Consider the following 24,284-nt stretch of genomic DNA (forward strand, 5'->3'; position numbering starts at 1 on the left):
GCCTTGATCCAAGGCTAACAAAAACCCTGAAGGGGTGTCGGTGGGGGTGGTGCAGGGGTAAAGTACCTGCCCACCACTGTGGAGACTAGGGTTTGATTCCTCCACTGGGGCACCGTGGAGGAATCAAAATTCACAAACTAACTAACTAACTAAATTAACAAACACATTTTGACCATATTTGTGGGTGGGAAGCCGGCAGGAAGAGGGCGTTTTCTGTCACTGCACTGACTCCTACAGGTTGGTCAGCGGGCCTGTTCTGCATTGAGCATAGCGGGTTCCTCTGCACGCCTTACAGCCCTTGGGGACCACCAGCGGCCTAAAATGGTCCCTTACAGGATCCAATCTACACTGTGAAATCATCTGTGTTAATTTAACGCTGAGAGTGTATCATTTGTTTACTCTCAGAGTCACAGACCTGTAAGGGTCCCATTTGGACCCCTGGTGGTTTCCGAACCGGGCGTTGGGAACCAATGCGTTAACAGCCTCCCAGTGAAACTCCTCACTGTGGAGTAAAAGAAGTGGTTGACTCCATGTGTATAGGAAGAAACACGTGGTTGTTAGAACCCTCTCCAAGACCAACCAGTAGGGGTTGGCTGCGTGGGGAACTGGCAAATGACTACATTCAGAGAAAAATGTTAATAAAAAGATTGAAAAAGGTTGATAAAGAAAAATATATTAATGCCGTGGGAGAAATGTAGTTTCAGCTTCACCCAGCTGATGGCTGCGCAGACGGTCATGATGAGCGTTCAGGGGAGTGTCGGTTGAGTGCCTTGCTCAGGCACACTTTGACGCGTAGAAAAGGTTTGGGCCTCCCTACCCACTAAACTACAGCCGCCCAAAACCCTGATGAAACATTCCTGATGATGAATGTATAAGGGAATGCATGGCTCATACAGTATGTGGAAGAACTCCCACATAAGCTGAGTTAAGTGGGTAATGTCCCATCACCACTGCACTGCTTGCTTACACACACAGTCTATTCTAAGCAAAACCACAGTTCGACATCCATAGGAGTGTGAAGAGTTAGACAAACAATAAGAAAGTGAGACAGTGTCATCAGGACGTCCTGATGTCAAGCAAGAGAGAATATCACTCAACACTGTACTGAGTATTCCATATCTACCCCCATACACACCTCCCACTATGAGTGGGTGGGTGGGGTTCCCTGCTTCTGCTGATGTAGCATGTGGTGGCCAGGTTGAAATGAATGTATACGGGAATTCTGCTGGTGTTGATGAGTGATTAACCCAACCCAGCACCTTCCCTGAACAAGAATCTGTCCTCCTCAGCAGCAATGTTTGAGTCTGTACTTGCGAGTGTATTTGGGTGTGTGTGAGCGACAAATACAATGGAGTCAAACAGTTACGTTGCTAAGACTTGGAGCAAGGTCTCTGATAGGTGTGTCACTCACTGAACTGGCCTCTGTAACAGTAAAGGCTTGTTTTATACTCGGTTGTGCACTGAAAATGGCCAAACTACAGGCTCACAACGCGTGGGAGATTGTAGATCGGCTATGTTCGGTGCGTGACATTGGCGTGCAACCATGTAGAAATCAGGCATAAGGAGGATAGTCATCAAAACGGCATTTGGTGTTAACAATTGGCTCCTAAAATAATACCGTAACTTGTTCCAGCTTCTAACTCAACTTCAACTGTAACCTGATATTTTTTATAATCTGGTTACTGTAATGATGCCCCTAATCCATTGCTCCCCAGCAGTTTGAACTGCCATGTTAGAACTCCTGTGAGCAAGGGCTAATCCACTTTCTCTCACACCAGGGGTTTTTATAGTCAACATGTACATGATGAGAACCAGAAAAGGGCCCATTTAAATAGCTACAGTACCAAACAATAGTCTGCAGGAATGTTTTGTTAGATACAAACCAGACCAATGCCAACGTATCCTAAAGCCAATGCCACACACAGGCACATAGACAGTGATACATGAACTAACATAATTTAGCGTGGCTGGATAAAGTGGTAGTTTATGGTTGTTTTGAATGGAGCAGCAGGAGAGCTGGGGCTCCATGCTGCGTAGCACAGTGATGCTACAAGCTACTGCGGTTGGTATAAAGACAAAATCATTGAAAGAAATGCAGCGGGTGGGAGTGTTTGTGTGCCTTTGTGGTTAAGGGGGTTAGGGGGTTCTGTCTCAAATGTAGTCATAAGGATATCTACTCTTGCTCAACAGAACCAAGCATCACAAAAGGCTATTCAGTATTTGCAGACCAGACACAGCCAATGTTAGGCAATGTATCTGTTATAGCCAAACACAAACAGAGAGAAGAGCGCCTTCCGGTGGTGACAGGTGGTAGAGGCAGGGTGATGGAGGGCAGAGTTCACCATTAGGTCAAATGCCCAATCAGCCAACAGTAGCATTGTGTTGCTATCAAGGACTCCCATCTACCCCTCTTACCATGGTGACATAAAACAGTTTACAAAAATGATTCCAGGGCAAGGGAGGCATAAGACATAGATGTTTTAATGGACAATAATAGCAGGATGGGTACGTAACAGATGCAAGTCTTAACAGCCCAATCTACACTGGCATCATGTGTGGTGAAACTGATGTTGGGGTTTGAAAGATACCATTTAAGACACAAGTTTTATACCTTGGATGAGTCAGGGATGACTACTAGGGCTGCAAATGTCCATTATTTTCTTAGCAATTATTCTACCAATTAATCGAATAATTGAGAAGCGCATTTTTTCATCTATGCATCACGTGATGTCAGAGCTGTGTTGATTTCGTCGAATAAAACTATGACGAAAAATGTTCGCCGACTACCTTTTTTCACTGACGAAAACGAATTAAAAACGAAATAAAAACTAAGCTATGATGACTTAATATATTGACAATTTCGTCAACAAATAAAAACTTGACTAAAATGTTAGGGAGGGACTAGTGGAGAAGAGTAGTAGGTAGAACTAAAAGACAAGTCATTTTATGCTTGGTGATAATCTTCCACTCTCAGGTGTTGCGCTCTGAAAATAGCAGATCTACAAGCTCACAACGCGTCGCGCTGCAACGCGTTGTGAGCTTGTAGATCGGCTATTTTCAGCATGCAATAAAATCAGCCATTACGTCATCAAGGCCTGCCAAAATACATTTTAGTGCAGTACATTTTTTTTAAATCAACTGTAGATTTAGTCGACTATTATTTTATAATTAGTCAACTAAAACTTGACTAGCAGTAAAACATTTCAGATGACTAAAATATGACTAAAACTAAATGGAATTTGATTCAAAAGACTGACTAAAACTTAATCAAAATTAGCTGTCAAAATCAACTCTACAGTATGTCAGGGTGTCTCACAACTTTAACAGTCTGCACTGGCATACAGCCATTTCCTTCTGAGGACACACTAATACTACACTAATTGGTTCAGTTTGGTATGCATCATTGGTATACTATTATGTCAAAGCTAATATTACAAATGAATTTTGGAGCATTTGGGGAAATCTGCAAATCTGACCCGTTTTGGCAAACCTGACCTCAAGCTAGAAAATAGGCCTATTTTTATTCAACGATGCTGCAGAGCCAATAGACCTTTCAAAAGCACTCTGGCTCAAAGATCGTCTTTGTTCCAACTAGAAGCTAATGGAACACTAAAGCAAGTGATTATTCCATTTGTAGAGGCCACTGGAAGACAGGCAATCTCTGGGCTAAAGGCTTTCAAGAGAGATGGTCAGTTCACACAGAGCAGCGGGTCAGAGCTGGATGATCTGGGCTGTATAAATTGTTCCATGAATAATGTATTATCTTGACATAATAGTTAAGCTGAAGCTGCCAACTAGTGGTTACAATCACAGTGAAACGCTGACGCAGCATTTGAGGATGTATGGTCTTACTGTACTTGCTGTGAAAGATACAATTATCATAATGTTCACATACGTTGGTGCAAAAGAATGTAGGACACTACATTCATAGAATAAAAACTAAAAACTGTAATGCAATGGAAACTACACATTGTATTTCCAAAAGAAAACTTTTCACATGTCCACAGTAGCAAGTCCTTGGAGATGAGTGGTTTAAAGCAATGGTTCTCAAAGTCGCGTCCAGGGACCTCGAGGGGGTCCCCAGCCAAATGTGTTAATATAGCTTCAAAATCAGTTTGACCACCAGATCTTGAAAGAATCTTGATAAATAATTTTGAAACATTTTAACAACACACATCTTGTAGGGGGATCTCTGGCCCTGCCGCAAAATATTTTCAGATGGGTTATACAGGTCAAGACGGCAGGAAGGAGTGAACCACAGGATAAGAACTGGATCAAATCTCTATTAATCGAAAAACAAATCGATAGAGCAATCACTAGTTGCCGTCCTAATAACAATACCCCTCTATTCCCTCTCTACTTCCACAGCTGTCCAGGTGCACATTCTGAAGGCCGACAAGGCCGGCGAGTGGTGGAAGTTCACCGTCAACATCATCTCCGTCTACAAGCAGGGCGAAAGCCGCATACGCCGCGGGGACCAGTTCCTGTGGGTCCGCGCCAAGGACGTGGCCTGCAAGTGTCCCAAGATCAAGCCCGGGAAGAAGTACCTACTGCTGGGGAACGACGAAGATTCCCCTGGGCAGAGCGGAGTGGTGGCAGACAAAGGCAGCCTGGTAATCCAGTGGAGGGACACATGGGCCCGCAGGCTCAGGAAGTTCCAGCAACGCGAGAAGAAAGGCAAGTGCAAGAAGCCGTAAGGCGGAGAGGAGAGAGAGAAAGCGGGAAGGAGGGAGGACGTCAGAGAAAGAAAAAAAGGAACACATAAGAGAAGAGGAGTTGGGTCATAACAAAAAAGTGAAAGAAAGAATATGGACAGAAAAGAGACTGTGTATGTTGCTGCTTTTTCGTGTAGAAGCATGAAGAGAACTATTTAGGTTTAGATTTTTTATTTTTTTTGTGAACTTTTGTTGAAGGAGCTCACCTTGCAGATTTGGTTTCACAGGTTATTTTCCTTTGAGATTTATCTCTAGTGGATTTGCCGACTTTGCACCTCTTACCAGTATATATAAAGTTGTTTGTGTTCATCTTTTTAATATCTCAATGAATCCAATATATTTTATGCTCCGATTGAATGAATATCCTCTGCTGGTACAAAAGAAATGATACAGATAAAGCCACTGAATGACCACTGCAATTTTGCCTCCGTAGGTTTCACTTTCTGAGCATATTTCTTTCCCATAAAAAACCCTCACTGCTCATATTATGGAAGAATTCTTCTTCCATTAACAATATACAACATTTGCTTCTCTTAATAAAAAAAAGTGCCATAAAATATTATTATTTCGAAGTGTCAGAAATGCACAGCTTTCTTTTTAACAAATAATAAGCTGCCTTTGCCCCTGTCAGAAGGCTGTGTAGAATATCTAGGTCCTGTCATAGGGACCACATAGGGATCACATCCTACAGTTTTGTGTCAGGATTTTATCAGATTTAAATTCGCAAGGGACCAAAAACTATGGACATTTTTGGTAATCGCACAAAGGATTAAAATGGCATTGACTCATCAATATCAATTTACCTTTTCCCCTGATTTGCCTTTGTAAATCTTTTTTGAATTAATTCTTTAATGTCTTTATTTTAATACATTATTGTACAGATCACCCTGCATGCCAATGCCTCCTAAACAAAGCTGCAATGTTCGATTCACTAACAGGTGCTGCTGAAAATAGTATATTTTTATTATTTTGCTGAGTTTTCTTTAAGATGACAAATTGCAACTGCAGAAGGTCTTAATCTTGTCATGACAATGATGAATTCAATTCACAATACAATTACAAATACTAATTTCTCCTGAATCAAACAAACTCAAATTCACCACTCTATTTCAGTTATAAAACATATGAGTAAATTAGTGTATTGCTAAATGATTTTTTTATACTTGATCATATATTTTTTAAGTCATTTATTCAACCATAAAATATTACGAGACCAAAATAATCTGAGCTGAAAAAGAAAGACCTGAGACAGTACATGATGTACAACATACAGGATAAAACATTGACATTAAATGAGGCCAGAATACATTTTGTACTTTGATCGCATGAAACAACACTTTTAACTTGCATATATTTGAAGACCAACAATATACGCATTTCTGCGATTTGTCTCTTAGAAAAAGTATTCTCACACCCTGCATAGCATTTTTTTTTACAGAATGAAAGCATGGTGTAAATGTAGCCCTCTATGATCTGTTAGTATGTAATTTTTTGTAAGAAAACACAAATTAAAAATTATTAGAATGTAAAATATATTTGTAATTGATCCATGCCTTCTTCTAATGTACTAAACTGGGGTTGGCTACTGACCACTACATCTGCATAGGCAGTTTTCTTTTGTTTAGAGAAGAGGATTTTAGATAAGATAACAGTTAACATCTATGTATTGTTTTAGGAAGCAAGGACCAAGGGCAGTTAAAAGAAAAGACAGAATTTGCTTACCGAACGAGGTAACAGAAATAATCGCACAGCAGAAAAAATGTACTTCTGTTTCACTGTTCCTTTAAAACGGACAAAAAGGTACTTAGTTATACGTAAGGTGCAGAGCGAGTTGTTTTCAAATCCTCTTCGTTCTCCTGTCGAGCTTCCAAGTACTAATGTTAACTATGGTCACTGAACAGGTCCCTTAAACCTTTGCCGTGATTTTAGAGGTTAGTATACCTACTCTTGGGACGGTAGAGAACAGCTATGCCACGCCAGCCATGGCCTATTAAGACTTCATTGTGCACACAATGCATGGTTGTACTTTCACTGAAGGGCGCTGTATGAGCACTCGACAGCTGCAGTCCCCTATTGAGACGTCACGTTAATTCTCTGCACTATGCTTTGCTGAAGGACATTAATTCAAAGTACATCTCAAATTCATTTCTGACTGATTGAACCTCCCCAAAAGGTTTAGAATTCCTCAGCATATCACAAACCTGAACCAGCATTTTGGTTTTTGAATTACAGTAGTAGAAGCAGGCTTTGTGAGAAGTTGTTAGCAAGGAGTGGAAATCAGTGGGGCTGAAAGAAATCTAAAACCGCAATTTCAGTATTTTCACAAGACAGTTTAATGAATATGACTTTTCACAGACATTGGTTTTTGGCCCCATCGAGAGTAACTGCCCACTTTCTGCTTCCAATATCTCAAAAACTTGTTCAAAGTTCTTTTTGGATGCACTGAAATGACTTCTAGTTCATGATAATTCAAAAAGGTTTCTACTAAAACTCAAGTTAATCAGTGTTTCATTGTAATCTACCGTTTCTTTTTGAGGACTTACATTGATGATTATGAGCATCTGTGGGCAATAAATAAGTCGAAAAATAGAAACGGCAGTCCCACACAGGATACTTTGAGCTGTCTCTTGCAAAGACAAAATACATACAGTAGATGATATTCACATATTTATACATAGTATATTTACATGTTCATTGCTATAGAACACTGCATTACATGTAAATGTTTGGCACAAAATGTAGTCACATCTCATCACATGCTCGTCTCTTTCTGTAAACCCACGGTGTACATTTTAGCTCCGTTTCCAGAGCAACGGTTTGACAACTTTCCTGATCAGACGCTATCGACAGACCTGTCAAAGTGTTACTTTGTGTTCATACTATGAATTGTAAATGTTGTTTAGCTATCACAATTGCAGAGTTTTTGCAATGTTGTTTTACGATGCGTACTAATATATTATGGTTATTATATATGAATATATTTAATGACACGAGACATTGTGGATTTTATTATGTCTTTTTCAATTTGTTTCTTTTTTTTAATTTTTTTTTACTCGTTTGTGGTTGTTTAGATGGTTGTCATAAAAGAAGGAAATAATAACTACTGAACACACCAACCTGGTAGAACTAAATTCTCATTTTCAGTTGAAATAAACTCTTGTTACATTGAAAAAGAAAGTGTGTTTCGCTTGCTTGGAATCATTACTCTGTTTATGTCTGTTTAAGAAAATAATGGGTGATTCAGACACAGACACACGCACAAACACTTGCTATCACCAGTCTCATGTATAGAGTTAGTACTAAGGCACACAACCAGACTTCTGGGACATGAACATGAGACCACCACTGACCGATCAGCACTGTACCTTACAAAATCTCAGATAAAGAAATAATGATCCTCACAAGGCATTGAGCCCAGTGCGGTGACATACTTGTCACAGGACACGGACAGTAACAGCTGAATATTATGTCGCTAAAACACCTCAATCCTCAGGAGCGTGTAGTGAGGACAAACGCAGACAGCCAGGAGTCCAAGGGCTGTTAACTGCTTATTTATTACAAAGTACAGCATAGCCATTAGGGCTGAATTGATTTACAAGGAAGGAAAACAGTCGTGTTAGCAACGCGACCATGTTTGTTTTGGCGGAGTGTTATTCTATAAACATTATAAAATCCTAAGACAAATGATAACATTATGGCAGCTACAGTAATGCGAGGGGTAAAATGTGTGTGTGAGCGTTGCAAAGCTAGTGGAATTACAGTACTAAGTCAGAGTCTCAGACTAGACCACGGACAGAGTTATGAAGGGAAAGCGCCACTTGTGGGAGGTCCTACTGTTAAATCAACACTCGACCTAGGCAAAAACATATTCCAAAATAATCCCAAACCTTTATTATACCTTTAAATAGTAAAACCACTTGATGTGTGATTGATTTATCTAGACAGACATTTGACAACTTCAAAAGTAGACATATAATTTGCAGGATAAGTTAAATCGAGCGGTACACTGTTTTTCTTCTTTTTTTTTTAAACAAAGAAAAACTCCCCTAAGGAGATGCTATTGTAGGGTCAGCACTGCCCGCTACCCAGCCAACACCTTATTAAAAACATAACTGTGCTGTCAACTGGTTCCTTAAAAAACTCAACATCATTCCCCTGTGCCTCATGAGGCAAAGGGGAATGAAGTTGAGTATAAAGTTACGTTTCTTTCACAGTTCTTCGGCAGCTTCCATGCAGTATAGGGGAGTCCATCCTGATGTAACGCCGCCAGTGACAATTCTCTCTGGCCAAACAATAGTCTGCAGTAGTGATGTGTCGTTCATGATCGATTCGTTCAAAATAACTAGTTCATTGCCGTGAACGTGAACGAGCTCGTTCACTTTCTGAAACTGTTGCGTTCACGCTATCGTGCATGCCCCCATCCCCTCCCCCCGTACACGTCGCGCAATGTAAAAAAAACGCTCCCGCGATGGTGTTTTACACTATAAAATAGCGCTACTGAACGAGAACGTGAACGAATCATTTGAACGAATCATTGCCGTGAACGTGAACAAAATCGTTCGTTCACTGAAATTAACGTTTTTTTCCACCACTAGTCTGCAGTGTTTTCACGCCACCTTTTGGTATCACCTCAGCTTGCTTGGAACCCTTGACTGAGGTGATACCAAAAAAGTACCAGGTACTTTTTAACAAGAGTCGAGTCGGGCCAGAAGCTAGCATTGGAAAGGCGCCATTAGAGAACCTTTGTTTTTCAGTGGAGAGCAACGGCAAGAAAACAGAAAATGCAAGAGGTGAGATGATTCGAAGGGTTTGTGAGTAACAGAAATAAGTCCCTGTGCTGCCAGGTGTGAAGGTGTTTAATCCAGCGTTCTCCCCCGTAGGTTCTCTCTGGCATTCTCTGTGCTCAACCGACAAGAGCTCCAGTACAGCTCCGGTATCAATTTCATGCTCACCGTCGTTTCCGCTAGCTACACAGGCCACACACCAATCACCACAATGGCTATTAGCAACAGCACAATCACCACCAGCATCCCTGTAGAAGGAATTAGACAGACAAAGAAACATAAGATTAATTAATCAATGCAATCATTTAGCATTGTACGATACAAACGTTTTCAAGCTAATGTTTGGACATACATTTATGTAAAAAAAACGATTACCATCATGATAGAAAACGTATGTAGAATTTTAGACTTTCACCTAAACTAAAATATTCATCCCAAGAGTTTAGGCAGATTCCACATACAGCAGAGGGGCAGAGAATGTGACTGCAGGAGGTAAGGAGCCGATACAGATCACGGCTCATTTTCCAAGCCCTTGATCAAATTCTGGGCCCAAGTGCTTATACCCTCACATCACATTTCCATTCTTTAGCCCTGATGACTTAATGCAAGTTACATGCACTTGACAGCCACGCAAACCTTATTGACATAGATCGCACACTGCGATAGGCATGTGTTTCTAATTCTGCCCTGAGAGGATAATCATTGTTTTTCACTGATGCTATGGAAGCAGAGAAAACGTACAAAGGCACGCTCACACTTCATCACAAAGGCTTTACCCTGGGGGAACTGAAAATATTATACGTTTTTATTAGACCCCACACCCCCCACCTACCCCCTATCTTTACCCCCCTACAAATCTGTGTTTAATCCAACGCAGATGGAATTGTCATATTTTGTAAGGGGGGAGAAGAAAAAAAAAGGTATAAAAAGGTCTGCTAGGAATTTTATGATCTCGGTTTACAACTTTACAATTTCAACGTATTGTACAAAGTTTCAAGGGAACTGTTGGCCATGATGATAACTCTGTAGTCGTAGGTTACGGCTCAGTTATTTCAAATTCTGTCAGTCTTCTAACCCCACGCACGGCGATGTGGGAGGAACAACTGACAACCGATGGCGGCGGTGAGGTGGGGAGGCGGGCTGGATCATAAACATAAGCATCATAAACATCAAATGCATCCGAGATGTGGAATTTCTCCCTTCCGTACGTCTACAGTACACATACCCAAGGCCCACCCAGTGGCCTGTTCCACAAACCACGCCACACGCCATCAAGACATGGAAAACTTTCTTCCAGGCCCCCCCCACCACCCCCAGCTCCCCTCCATGACTCCGGGGTGAAGATTTCAAACAACTGCATCTCCGACGAGACTGAAGTCGCCTTCACTAACTCAAACTGGTATCTACCCCCCCCCCTCTCTCTCACTTTGGGTTTACATTGCTCTCATTCTTTGGCTCTCTCCTCTGGCGTTCTCGTTCGTGTTCGTAATTGGTCCGCCATTCCGTCGGCAGACAGACAGGGCGAGATATAAGCCATGCTGAACTAATTGCTTAGTGGTGGGGGTGGTAAGGCCTTATGAAATGTAATGCTGATGCTGGTCCCACTGCCAGGGAGATGGGAGATGGTTGTAGAGGATCCAGATGTCTGAGTACCTCGTTAAGTCGTCGTGCCACGACGTCTACAGCTGTCTCCTTTGTCTCTCTCTGTCGTTTTGTTTAGTTGGGGGCACGACAGCTATGCCGCGGTGATGTGATGGGAATTTAAGGTTGATTTTGAGAAGAAGAACATGACGAGAATGTGTGAATTTACAGAAAGGCTGAATGGAAGGCGCAGGACGCAAGTCAGTTGATGTTGATGTGGAAACCGAGCAGCGGTAAGGAGTTATCAGTGGTTCAGGCTGAACGTCCCCCTCTTGATCGCTTGCACATGTGAGCCTAATATAAACGTCAAGAAGAAACATTCCCTCCAGCAGCCCTCTTGATGGCTCTTTAAACACCTCACGCTAAAGCAAATATACACAACACTCACACACACATAAACTCGTGGAAACTAAGTACGTTTTGGGGTGTTAAAGATGTCCAAGCAACTTGGGGCGGACAATCCATTAGATTAGATTCGTCATCACAAATTGTATTGGGAATGGTCCATATCTGTCGGCAAATTAATCCGACGATGAAATGTCGGCAACACAAAGAGATAGGGGCTGAGCCATTGCACACACACACACACACACACACTCTCTCTCTCTATCTGATCCTGAGACAGGACAGATCCACACACCCTATATGTAGAACCACATCAGAGACCCCCATTCTGACCCCGGGTCTGCCCTTCTCTTTGGACCATCACTGTCCGGGCTAAGTAACTAAATAAGCTACTCCTGACCTTCAGAAGACTAATGACAATAATGGCGTTGGCTTGCCAAACAGACGAGGGCTCTGCTGTGTCACCGATGCTGAGAAGGTTCACCGGTGTCATTCGCCCAGACTGACCACCCAGGAGCTTTGTGACGGGCAGAGTTCACAGTCCTTCCCATCTGAGCATTTTTCTGACACATCAGTAAGATGAATCACAGAGAAAGGGGCTAATTGGTGTGGGTGGTAGGCGGGCGGAGGGTGGATTTTGGGGTGCCTGCAGACACCCTCCCATTCCCCCCCTGTCGTGCCCTCTGCTCATGGTTCATGGACCTTTTTTGGATCACAAAAGGCTTGGCTGACCTCAGTGGGAAGGGATAGAGGCGCAGGTTTTATGTTAAGTGAGTTAGTGTGGCGGTCGCCATTTCACAACGCTGAACAGAAATAAATATGGACTTTACTCTGTGAACAGAGTTACTGTACACCTGCCAGGTTATACAATTAATGTGTTTGTAGTTAAGTATTTAATACAAACCTTGAGCTTCAGGGATCTGATATGCTGTTATGATAAAAATCATTACCAAAAAAAAAAGGTAAGTCATGCTGTAATTGCATGATGTGATTACAATATGTTTTGCATTGGACTGTTGCTCTGTAAGCAAACCAGTTAAAACAAAAGGTTTCAAACGTTTGGATCCCTTCATGTGAGCTTAATTTAATGAGCTTGATTTAATTATATTACACAGTTAACTTAGAATTAGAAACAAAAAAATTGGAAAGATCAATTGTGAGATCAATCACGAGTTCACAACAAGAGCAAGCCTAGGACAGACAGAGTGACTTAAAACCATCATTCACTGGAGATGAAAAGGCCTTTAAAAGAAAGCCCTTTCTAAAGAGCAAAATTTCCTCGACACAATTTATTTCTCGGTTAGCCTACGTGTTCCCCTACTGCCCCCCTATCTCCCTTTAGATGTCATAATCCAAACAGTTCAAGCCTACTTGAGATGCGAACCACCTGCAGGATTCACAGGGGGTTCCTGGAGTGGTTCCTCGACAAACCCTGAGGATTAGATTGGTTGAGAAGGGCCGCCCGGGCCCCGATGTGTCCCTGATGAGGCGCTTAAGCCCTGAGAAACTCACACCACTCTCCAAAAGACCCCTTGGTACTCCAAGATAATCTTCCGCTCTAATCCCACCTAGCTCTCAAAGCCTGCACTCCTCAATTCCCACTTATACAAGCTAATGGAGGTGGATATGACTGTGAATAGGACTTACACTGAGTTTCAGTGATAGTGTGATCTGTCTAGTTTTGGTCAATAGGTTAGCTTAAAAAACGTAAAATGCTATTAGCAAGGTTAATACAGTATATAACCTGCAAACTAACTTGAATCTACACAAAATGTAGACCGCAGCATTAGCTACGGAGATCAACCTAACTCCATACACTAGCTAAATGCTGTATGACGTATATGACCATGTTAATCCAGTTATTCAAGCCTTGGCTGTACAGACACAACAACAGCTGTTTCATTCAAATAAAATGTTTAATCTTAGTGCAAACTTTTCACTGCAAAAGTAAGAAAATCGACTTTTATCAAAGTCACACCAGTGGCAGCAAAGTAATGTAACTAATGTCAGACGTTTGACGTTTCCTGAATCCTACACTGTACTACTCTCGCATTCCTGTGCTGACAATAGCAGATCTCCAAACTCACACCTCGACGTGTTGTGAGCTTGCAGATGTGCTGATTTGCACCGCGCGACAACGGCGCGCCGCGAGGTATAAATCAAGCCTGTTCTTTCTCTTTCAACAACGCAGCGGATGTTTCACCAAGCTACTGACAGCAGTCACGCACACGTTGCAAAGACAACCGTGGGCCGTGCAATATGTGGGCCCTCTCTCGCTTCAGGGGAGATGACCCCTAGCATAGCTCAGCTTGCACCTATCAAGCTTTCAGCTCTGCAATGGCTAGGTCTCGGATATACGCATAGTTGTTTCATTCCCACGTCCAAATCTTTACTTACAATACTTGAATCATGTTAAGATGTGACTCTGAACGTTTTTTAAGAGTTTCAGTATTGTTAGTACAATATTTGCAATGTAAAAAAATGCAGATACTTCTTCATGAGGAGGGGCTACCGACAGGTATGTGAGGTATGCCCCCGAACTGTCAAAGTCAGCCGTTCCCATCTCTCTCAAGAACCTGGCAGAGACATAACACCGAGCAGCGGCTCTGGATGAGCGGTGGTTTCAAAAACAAACAAGAGCTCTGAAGCTTTCAAGAATCATAAACACACAGCGATCTCGGAGAGAGAGAGAATGTTGTACTCTCAATTCTTTCTTTGACAGGAGGCAGAGAGGCAAACAAATGGCGAGACTCGGGGGTGGGGGGGTGTGGTGTGTGTGTGTGTGTGTGTGTGTGTGTGTGGGGGGGGGGGGGGTTCAGGGAGGAGGGGAAACATATTGAGATGAGCATGAAGTAGCAGAGGGGAATTTTCCACTCGCCAAGGACCAGACACATACTCATATGCATGCACCCATGACACACGTAAATGCACAAGCACGCATACATGCACATGCTTACACACTTACACAGCCAAGCATTCATATTCACACACACACACACACACACACACAGACACACACACACACACACACACACACACACACACACACACACACACACACACACACACACACACACACACACACACACACACACACACACACACACACACACACACACACACACACACACACACACACACACACACACACACACACACACACACGTGTAGATGACATGAACATTCTTCGGCCTTGCAATGGGGAAAAGGGGAGGACTGGGGTTTGGGGCGGGGGGGGGGGGGTTGTAGAAAGAAGAAAAGGCACAAACAGAAGGAAAAAAGAAAGTGACTCCTGGTCCCGGCACAATGTTGTGCGTCTCTGGGATCTTCAAACAAAGCGTGCGCTGGCACCATGGGGACAGGGCCAAATGGAATGAAGCATTCTGAGTTCTGACCTTCATCCTCCTGCCGCCGGTCGGAGCGCCTGTTAGCGCTGTCGCCTAGAGAAACAATGCAGCCGTCTCCACAGCAATGCCACCAGGCCCTCCACTCTGTAAACAGAACCCCCCCACCCCCTCCTCCACACCAGCATGCCAGGAAGAACCTTAACTCTCCCACATTTTATACCAGACCGTAACCTACAGTAACTACCCAGCCTTCCCACAGAAGCCCTTTTGTCTCTCTCTGGAAATGCCCATTGAGAGAAGAGGAGAGGAGCGTGGTCTTGTTTTTGGAACAGACCAATCAGCAGTTCAACACGGCCCGAGCAGGGATCTTGGGGTAATGGCGAGGGCGGGTATAGTGGTAGCACTGAGCCCCTCGGTGAACATCTCAATTCTATAAAAAGTCTTGAGCCGAGAGAGAGAGAGAGAGAGAGAGAGAGGGAGAGAGAGAGACAGAGGCTGCTCACTTTCGGGGAGGGGGGTGGGGTGCTTAACCACAACTCTCCTGTGGTCTTTTGAGGGTTCCTCTGAAAGGTCCACGAAGAAGGCAAGGAGGGTTTTGTGAGCTCTGAGCACTTTCTAAAAAGCCCAGGGAACTGAGTAAGCAGTAAGCCGTGACAGAAATAGCCAGTTAGCCCACCATTCACACTATAGGGTTTGTGCTGTTGTGCCAGAAAGTGCTTAGTTGTCACCATCATTGTCATTGTTTCGGCTCCATTAAGCACCATTCATTCTGGTGATGACGGCAAAAGGACAGCGATAAGTAATGATATCCCACGACGGCAGATGAAACACATTGCTGGCAGTTTGCCTCCATCTTGAGGCAGTACACATTATGTTGATCTTCATCGTTCGGTCATTAAAATAACGTGCGGAGAGTGTGTCCAAGATTGAGATGGAGTTTTAACCTGATGATATGAGCGCACATCATGTTAAAATCCTCAGTGGTAAATCGGTAATTAAATGACCGCTGATGATTTTACTGTGCACTTGTAAATTCCCATCAAAATGATTGACTCCACTGCGTAATGAACTGAAGAAACAAAAACACACCCTAAAAAGCACTTTACAACCAGAATATGGTTGGTTAGTGACATGATTCCCAATTATACACAGTATCAGGTATTATAAGAGGCACAACAGAACATCAAGGTTTGTCATACCAGACCAGGCTTTAAAAGGTAGGGTAAGTGATTTACTTTGGTTAAAATAAGTGTTAAATAGCTCTAGATTCTGATAGTACTCATTGCTATAGAGTGTTTGTTCAGTAAAAGGAGTCTCCCATGTCTCTCCAGCTCTTTATTAAACAGAAAATGCATTTTCAGTGCTCTATCCTGATTGGCTTAAATGTCGTCACCTACCTGAACATGTACTATATTCTGTTTACTAAAGAGCTGGAGAGACCCCTGTGACCAAACAAACGCTCTGTAGCAATGATTACTATCAGAATATAGTACTTTAACCTTTTTAACAAAAAATAAATCTATATATACTGCTCAAAAAAATAAAGGGAACACTTTGATCCCTTAATTCTTTTGAGTTTTTTCATGAACTGTGTACTGTACATACTGCTAACGAAAAAACTCAAAAGAATTAAGGGATCAAAGTGTTCCCTTAATTATTTTGAGCAGTTTATATATCCTTTACCCTACCTTTAAAGGTGCAATGAAATACGTACCACATGACGCAGACTTGGTCTCCACAAGCTTAACTCTCCTCGTCTCGCCACGAATCCTGCCATCCGTCTTGTCCACCAGGTGTGCCAGGTCATCAATGATTTCTGAGAAAAAGATGAGAAGACCAGGATGTCAACAAAGTCATGTAGTGCAGTTATGTGATGCTACATCAGTCATGTCTTAAAACCCTTTGCCAAGAAATCTGTGTCGTATAAAACACATCCCAAAGCGCATAACGAAATGACTTGTGACACACAGACACATCAAGCGCTACAGGAATTGGAAATGACATCAGACAAGCCAATAACCTCAGTCAGACAATAGATAAGGATGTGGCAATGCATTGTAGTAGATTGTGTGAGAGAGACAGTACTGATCCTCTCCATTTCAAATGGTTTCACTACTTCCTGGATCCATTCTGGATTTAATCAAGGACCTTATTCTTCATGTGTTTAAATGGCCGCCAAGACATAAGTCCTTCAGGGTGACTTGCAGACAGACAGAGAGAAAGGAAGAAGAAAATGAGAGAGGGAATGAAAGACATAGATGCAGAGAGACAAGAGGCAGAAACAGACAGTGTGTTTGTGTGTGTGTGTGTGTGTGTGTGTGTGTGTGTGTGCGTGCGTGTGCGTGTCACTGACGCCAGGGTCCTTCAGTAGGAGTTCCTGACTTGAAGGCCGTCCAGATGGGAAACTATGTGATTTGTTAAGGCAAGCCACTGTGTCGACACAGCGACTCCAGTGTACACTTACTTACTCGGCTCACTGTTTAAACTACTGTAAGAGATGTGACTCAACAACAAGCCTCAACCATATTATCTACTGAAACGCCATCTTCTGGACCTGCTGGAAAGATGTTAAAATTACAAAATTCTAATTCCATACCTTAGCCAAATTCTGAGATATATAACCCATCTATGACCAGTGATGGAAAAAGTACTTAAATGCTTTACGATGCGACGCGTTCGTAGATTGGCTATTTTCAAATAGCCAATCTACATGTAGGTATATATAGGTATATATATATATATATATATATATATATATATATATATAAAATAGGACTAAAGTGGTTAATGTATCATCCTCTGTAGCTCTGTCTGTGCCCAAAATCTCTACTGCCCGGTTCTCCTCGGTGGCTGGAGCAATTGATCGGAATTTGCACACAGCCATTGATCATTACTATGTGCACGCAACACCGAAGCCCGTTTTTCGCTTTCCCGGGTTGCCAAATCATGTGCGTGCAACAAGCGCCGGTGTTGCTACTTCCGTGAAACAAGCGTGGGTGCTCATATCCCCCCGACAGGTATGGTCTAGTGCTTTATAATGTAATAATTTATATCTGCAAAGTAACTAAAGTTTGCAAATAATTGTAGTGGAGTAAAAGTACAATATTTGCCTCTGAGATGTAGTGGAGTAGAAGTAAAAGTATTGGAAATTTGGAAATACTCAAGTAAAGTACAAATACCTCAAAATTGTACAGTACTTGAGACGAGTACATGTACTTAGTTACTTTCCACCACTGTCTATGACAATGCTGTATCAAATGATTGATTGAAACAACTGATATATCTACAGTGCATACTGTACTGTAAAGTAGCTACCAAACAAAACATACTGTATAAAGCCAGGTTGTTTCAGTAAAGGTATCTTTCCAAGCCCCATTCTCCACTTCAGCTGTGAATAAATACTTGAGGAAATATATGAGTGAAAAACAGTCAAAACAGCATGGCTCATTACCCCCGTTCTACATTAGGTATTTTATTGCAAAACAAGAATTCAAATTGGCCGTTTCGTCTTTAGTGTTTGTGTGTCTGCTGCAGACATAAATGTGTGGCTTGTTTCTTTTTTCTACTGTAGCCTTGATGATAGGTCCTGTCCAGTAACCTACTAGGACTGCAAAAAAGAAAAACCCAAAAGAAAACGACTAATCTGAACAATGGAGAGAGTAAAAAATCTTTCAAATAGAAACCAAGGCCGAGAGGAAGAGAGGAGAAGCCTTTACAGACTCCGTATGAAAGATAAATGGATGTTTTACAGGAATGGGAAGCTACACACTCATCTACTGACCTGCGTTGACTGCCAACTCAAACAACTTTCCTGCACAGGGAGCGAACGGATTCGTTATATTTTTTCTTCTTTCTTTTTTTTAACTCATTAAGACCGGGAACCCATCTGTGTGTCATTTTTTGATTTCTTTGGCTATTCAAAAATAACAGATGTACAAGCTCATAGCGTGGCTATGAGCTTGTATATCTACTATTTTTGGAAATAAATCGTGAAAATGTGTGCAAATCTTTGAATATATATATACACATTTTTAACTAAAATCTTTGTTTCCGGGGGGTGTCTGGAACAAAATATTTTGAGATGGGGGTCCACGGCCAAATACATATCATTTTGGGGGTCCTTGACATCACTGATATTGTAGCAAACAAAAATTAGAAGACATTTGTAGAATCCCCAGAAGCAAAGATTTGAATAAAAAAATTTGGCTTTAAAAATATATATACCGTCACAATTTGCAAAATAAAATCAAGATTTTTCAAAAAGAATTGCAGATCTACAAGCTCATAGCACGGCACTCTGTGGCGCGCTATGAGCTTGTATATCGGCTGAAGAGCCAAAGACATCTTAAAATGACACAGATGCGTTCCCGGTCTTAATGGGTTAATCGTGGCTCCTGTGAAGTGGTGAGGCATTTTGCAGGGCATGTTCCAAAAAAAAATCCTTTAAGTCCAATTCCCCGGCCCCAACAACCGGGGCAGCAAGGAGGTACTCTCACGGGTGACCGGCGCTCAAGGTCACCAAAGTGCTGGCCTTCCCCAAATAATACACCTGTCTCTTTCCCTAGTTTGAGATGTCTCTAAATTAGCCGAGAAAGCGTGTTTTCCTTAACTGGCGCCGTCACTGGAGGATGAGGGAGTCTGCCTTCTGCTGACATCACATAATTAACCCATTTAGACCGGGAAAGAATCTGTGTCATTTTTAGACTTCTTTGGCTATTCAAAAATAGCAGATCTACAAGCTCATAGCGCAGCACCGAGATCTGCTATTTTTTTTTTATCTTGAAAATCTGTGCAAATCTTTGAATATATAATTTTTGGGTATTTTTGCTTCTGGGGATTCTACAAAATATCTTCTAAATCCTGACAGTTTATTTCTTTATAAACTTATGTTGTTATAATATCAGTGGTTCTCAAACTTTTTTCATGTCAAGGACCCCCAAAATGATATGTATTTGACCCCAATCTCAAAATATTGTGTTCGCTTTAAAAATATATATATACGGTACTCAAAGATTAGATTTTTTTTTCACGATTTATTTCAAAAATAACAGATCTACAAGTTCATAGCGCGGCACTCGGTGCCGCACTATGAGCTTGTTATTTTTGAATATGACACACAGATGCGTTCCCGGTCTTAAAGGGTTAAGCTGCAGGGATAATTTGGAGGAGGGGAAGGAAGACGTGTCAGCTTGAAGGGCCAGAGTGTGAGGGGGCGAGGACAAGGCGATCGGAGACGTGAGAGCGCCCGTATGTACAGCGTCTCCCGAGACTCCCACGTCGTCGTCTAAGCATCAGGCAACAATTTACAAGGAAGGAAACCTTATTTTACTGGCAGAGAACGGGTACAGACACTGGATGATTTGTCCAGCATGCTACTTCCAGCAAGTCATACACACTGTAAAAATCCTGAGTGTTCATTTAACTCAAGAGTGTATAACACCGTTGGGAGTTAAAAATTGATACATTGGCCTGCCCTGGACCGCTGGGGTAGCGGTCCAGGCACCTAGGCTCAGTGTATCCTGACAGCGTGTCACGGGTTCGAGTCCCGATCCCGACGGGCCTTTGCTGCATGTCACTCCCTAGCCCTGAAACATGACTGTCATAATCATGGAACCGAGTGTTCCTGGTTTTATAATTTGTTTACATTTACAACTCACATGTACATAAACGTTCAGATTTCAAAAAGTGCTGACCCCCATGCCACGGATGTAACAAGTTGAGCCGGCAAAGGTCTAAGTACCTGTATCCGCCGTATTGTTCAATAAAAAGCATTTTAATCCGATCGGCGGCCATTTTCTAAAATGTTTATTATTATTTTTTTTTTGTAATGTATCAGAGTGCAATACACCTTCCAACCAGTAGTGTCGCATAGTTGAAAGCATCGGAGAAAATTTGGAGGAAATGGCCGGCGATTAAAAAGCTTTTTATTGAACAATACGGAATATACAGGTACTTAGACCTCAACCGGCTCAACTTGTTACATCCGTGGCATGGGGGTCAGCACTTATGTATGTATGTATGTATGTACTTATATATTTTAAATCTGAACGTTTATGTACATGTGAGAGTTGTAAATGTAAAAAAATCGAAAACCAGGAACACTCGGTTCCATGACGCTTGTGACAGACAAGCGTCATGTGAACCATGAATAGTCACTCCCCATCTCTCTCCCCATTTCCTGTCAGCCTACTGTCATATCAATAAAGGCAAAAAAGCCCCGAAAAATTAATCAAAATGAACAATTCATTTTTAACCCTACAAAAGCCAAATTAAGAGTTAGGAAATAACTTCATCACTGACCATCTTACAAGGCGCTGGTTCTTCACACACACAAAAGTGAGCGTGTTCAACCCCCCCCCCCCACGTTAACAAGTCACAGTTCTAACGTCATAATTCTCAATTTCCTATTGTAACCCTTGGTGAGATGCATGACAGCTGTTGGTTCTGGCTCGGATTCGGCCTATCAGCCGCACCACAATGCAGGGCCTGTTTCAGGCAAAAGGTTGTTTATTTAAAATGCTATTACGCTGGATAAACCTCCAAAGCCACAGTGTGGGAGCTAAGACACAGAGGCACATATATGCACACACAAATGCATGCATGCATGCGTAAGCGTGTGCGTATGCTTGCATAGAATGCGCACACACACACACACACACACACACACACACACACACACACAATGATCTCATCCGTCGTCTTGGCAGCCTGCTTGTACAGCACTCTAAGTGACATAGAAGACACTTATAATCCACGTCTAGTTACCGTTGGACTGGATCTCGATAGGGGCACCTAATAAAGGATTATAAAAGAATATATATTTGAAAAATGTTGTGGGACAAAGATTTCTAATGCATAAATTAAGCTATAGGATTTTCTGGCCAATGTCAAGTAAAGAGTCTGCAAAAGTCTGCATTTGAATGTAGTCTCCATCTCCCTCTGCAACAAGAACCGACAGAAACGCAAAAAAAAAAGTTACAGTATGACACATGTACAACTCAACAACACAATAATTAAAATATCTATCAATCAGTAATTCACTGTTCAAATAAATTAGGTCAAGTTATTTATCAGAAAAGCTAGAAAGTGTAGAAATGGACCTAAGACTGTCTCACTGTGTACACCAAAGGGCAAGTCAAAATCTCAAAGCACGCCCTTTATTCATATCCCTGTATTCATATCCGGGCAAAATAAAGACGAAGAAGATGAAACGAGGAGAAAAAGCAGGGGAGTGACATGCAGAAAATGCGACCGGCCCGGAATCAAACCAGGGGCTGGCTGTCAGGCATTAGAGCCCATGTGGTACTTGCCAGTATGTAAAGGTTTTTTATTAATAATGCTAAATTAAAAGGTTAAAATATACTTCTTTAGGGAATCTAATTTGGCTCTGTATTGGCCACATAGTACTGATATAGTAAATTTAAAAAGAAACTCATACTTTTTTTGTATAGTATATATTGCAATATTGAATAATAATGCATGGTTGACCCTAAATCCCAAGGCACACCTGGACTGCAAAACTGATGTAGGGCAAAGGAAATGAGCCTTCATAGGTAAATTGGAACAGAGCTCAGGATTAAAACACAGTAACTTTTCCATTAAAACTTAAGTTACTTGGGAGTGCTGGCTGACCTCCCTAAGGACAAGGAGTGAATCCCTAACAAGTACAGTCTTCTTTCTGTCTATACTGAGAGAACTCGGCTGTAAGTTCCCCCCCTAATTAGGTTATATACCGTACAAATGAAAATGAAAAGCACAAGTCAATTACCAAGCTCTCGGTGGGTTCCAAGATGAATTTCACATTGTCTTCACTGTTTGGTTTGGTGAAAAACACAATTAATAGTGTTGGCCGGGAGAGCCAAAACCTGAGAAATCTCTTTGGTCACACACCTTCAAATCTGAAACCTGAAACTATAGTACATTAAATATGCTCATTGAGAATATTGTGATTCTAATGTGACCGGGCCATTTCGAATCAATTGGACATAATGACCATATGTTCATCATCCGCTTTCAAATTTAATTTCAGAATTCCCTAGCGAGCCGCCAGGCAAGCGTGTGCCCGCGCTGAGCAGCTGATGTCAGCGCACCCGTCTTGTTGTCAACTTATGTAAAGAGTCATTCATTTGTTGTAAAAACTGTCTCTATTTAAATAAATTCAAAAGTTTGGCTGTGCAACTTTAGCACGCTAGTTAGCGACATAAAGTAAACAGACTATAGCCACCCAGCCGGAGCGCAGCTGTCTTGTTGTTTAGAAGCGTGCGCTGCCATGTCTTGCTAAATCACGCCCATCCGGGTGAAACAGTTCTATTGGAGTCCCCTATTACTTTTTTTTTTTTATCTGTGATGTAGGACACAACCTTTTATTTTATGAAATACTTGGGGTGCAACAGCTAATCGAACTGAAAAAATATATACATCAAAAAATAAAACAATCGATAGTCAATTATAATAAAATAATAATAACCTACAAAGTAATACTTTGTGAACTTGTAGATCAGCTATTTTCGAAATCTTTCCACAAACCTGTTGTATAAAAAAGGGTTAATGTAGTTGACTCATTGACTGCCAAAGACGAGATTTCTCGTCATTTCACTCCAAGGCTCAGACCGTCTGTTTTCAGTGGTTTCAGTGGTTTACGATAGAGGACGCTCTGTGAATGATCCCAGTATTTCCCAAGAAGAGTGCACCCAGAAATCACGTGATCACAACAAAATGAAGCTGGTCTCGTTTAGTATTATAGGATTTATCAAAATCGAATTTTCTCTGCTTTCTGTAGCTTTTTTGGCGAAAACAAGCCACATTCAACTGCCCATAACTATGGAACGGATTATTGCGACGGCACGCTAGAATAATATTCAATGGTTTTTCAAAGGTTATTAAAAACGCTCTAAATCGCTGGCAAGGGCACCTATAGACTAAATAAGACTTTAACTCAGTTAAGAGTTAATGAAACTAATCAAATTAGTTTATTGTAGAAAAGTCTATTCCTTTTTTTTCCCACGTCAATTCGTTGAGAGATATATATATATATATATATATATATATATATATATATATATATATATATATATATATATATATATATATATATATATATATATATATATATATGGGGAAAAAAATTGCTTCTCGATTATTCGATTAAAGGTAGGGTAAGTGATATTTTTTGGTTAAAACAAAAAGTATTTTGTTAAAAGGTTAAAATACTATATTCTGATAGTAATCATTGCTATAGAGTGTTTGTTCAGTAACAGATGTCTCCCTGTCTCTCCAGCTCTTTAATAAACAGAAAATACATTTTTCGGTAGGTGTCAAAATCTCAGCCAATCAGGAGAAAGTACCCATTTTTAAGCTTAATTTGTATAGTGTTCCAGTTAAAATTTTGTCTGCTCATTTCTTAGTGTCATCACTTCCAATTTCACTTGTTTAATCTATATCCTGATTGAGTT

General features: G+C 41.5%; 2 protein-coding genes across 4 annotated transcripts in view; one reads left to right on the plus strand and one right to left on the minus strand.

Annotated features, from left to right (window-relative positions):
• Window positions 1-5,725, plus strand: part of LOC308074703 (netrin-1) — a 76,502-nt gene extending 70,777 nt beyond the window's left edge. For both annotated transcript variants that reach the window (XM_080414208.1, XM_080414209.1), the window contains one exon: window positions 4,369-5,725. In XM_080414208.1, the coding sequence (XP_080270334.1) occupies window positions 4,369-4,697 (329 nt within the window). In that variant the 3' untranslated portion in view covers window positions 4,698-5,725. The remainder of the gene's footprint in view (window positions 1-4,368) is intronic.
• A 193-nt stretch (window positions 5,726-5,918) lies between these two features.
• stx8 (syntaxin 8) overlaps window positions 5,919-24,284 on the minus strand; it is a 67,016-nt gene continuing 48,650 nt past the window's right edge. Inside the window, exons 7-9 of one of the 2 annotated variants that reach the window (XR_013932132.1) lie at window positions 16,547-16,648; window positions 9,327-9,747; window positions 5,919-9,013 (exon numbers count right to left, since the gene is read on the minus strand). Coding sequence is in view for 1 of the 2 variants with exons in the window: in XM_080414225.1 (XP_080270351.1) it covers window positions 9,683-9,747; window positions 16,547-16,648 (167 nt within the window). In the remaining variant the exon portion in view is untranslated. Of the gene's footprint in view, window positions 9,748-16,546; window positions 16,649-24,284 lie in introns of both variants that reach the window. The other variant, XM_080414225.1, reaches the window with a different exon arrangement.

The sequence above is a fragment of the Gymnoscopelus braueri genome, assembly GCF_963280865.1.
Source record: "Gymnoscopelus braueri genome assembly, chromosome: 2".
Lineage (NCBI taxonomy): Eukaryota > Metazoa > Chordata > Actinopteri > Myctophiformes > Myctophidae > Gymnoscopelus > Gymnoscopelus braueri.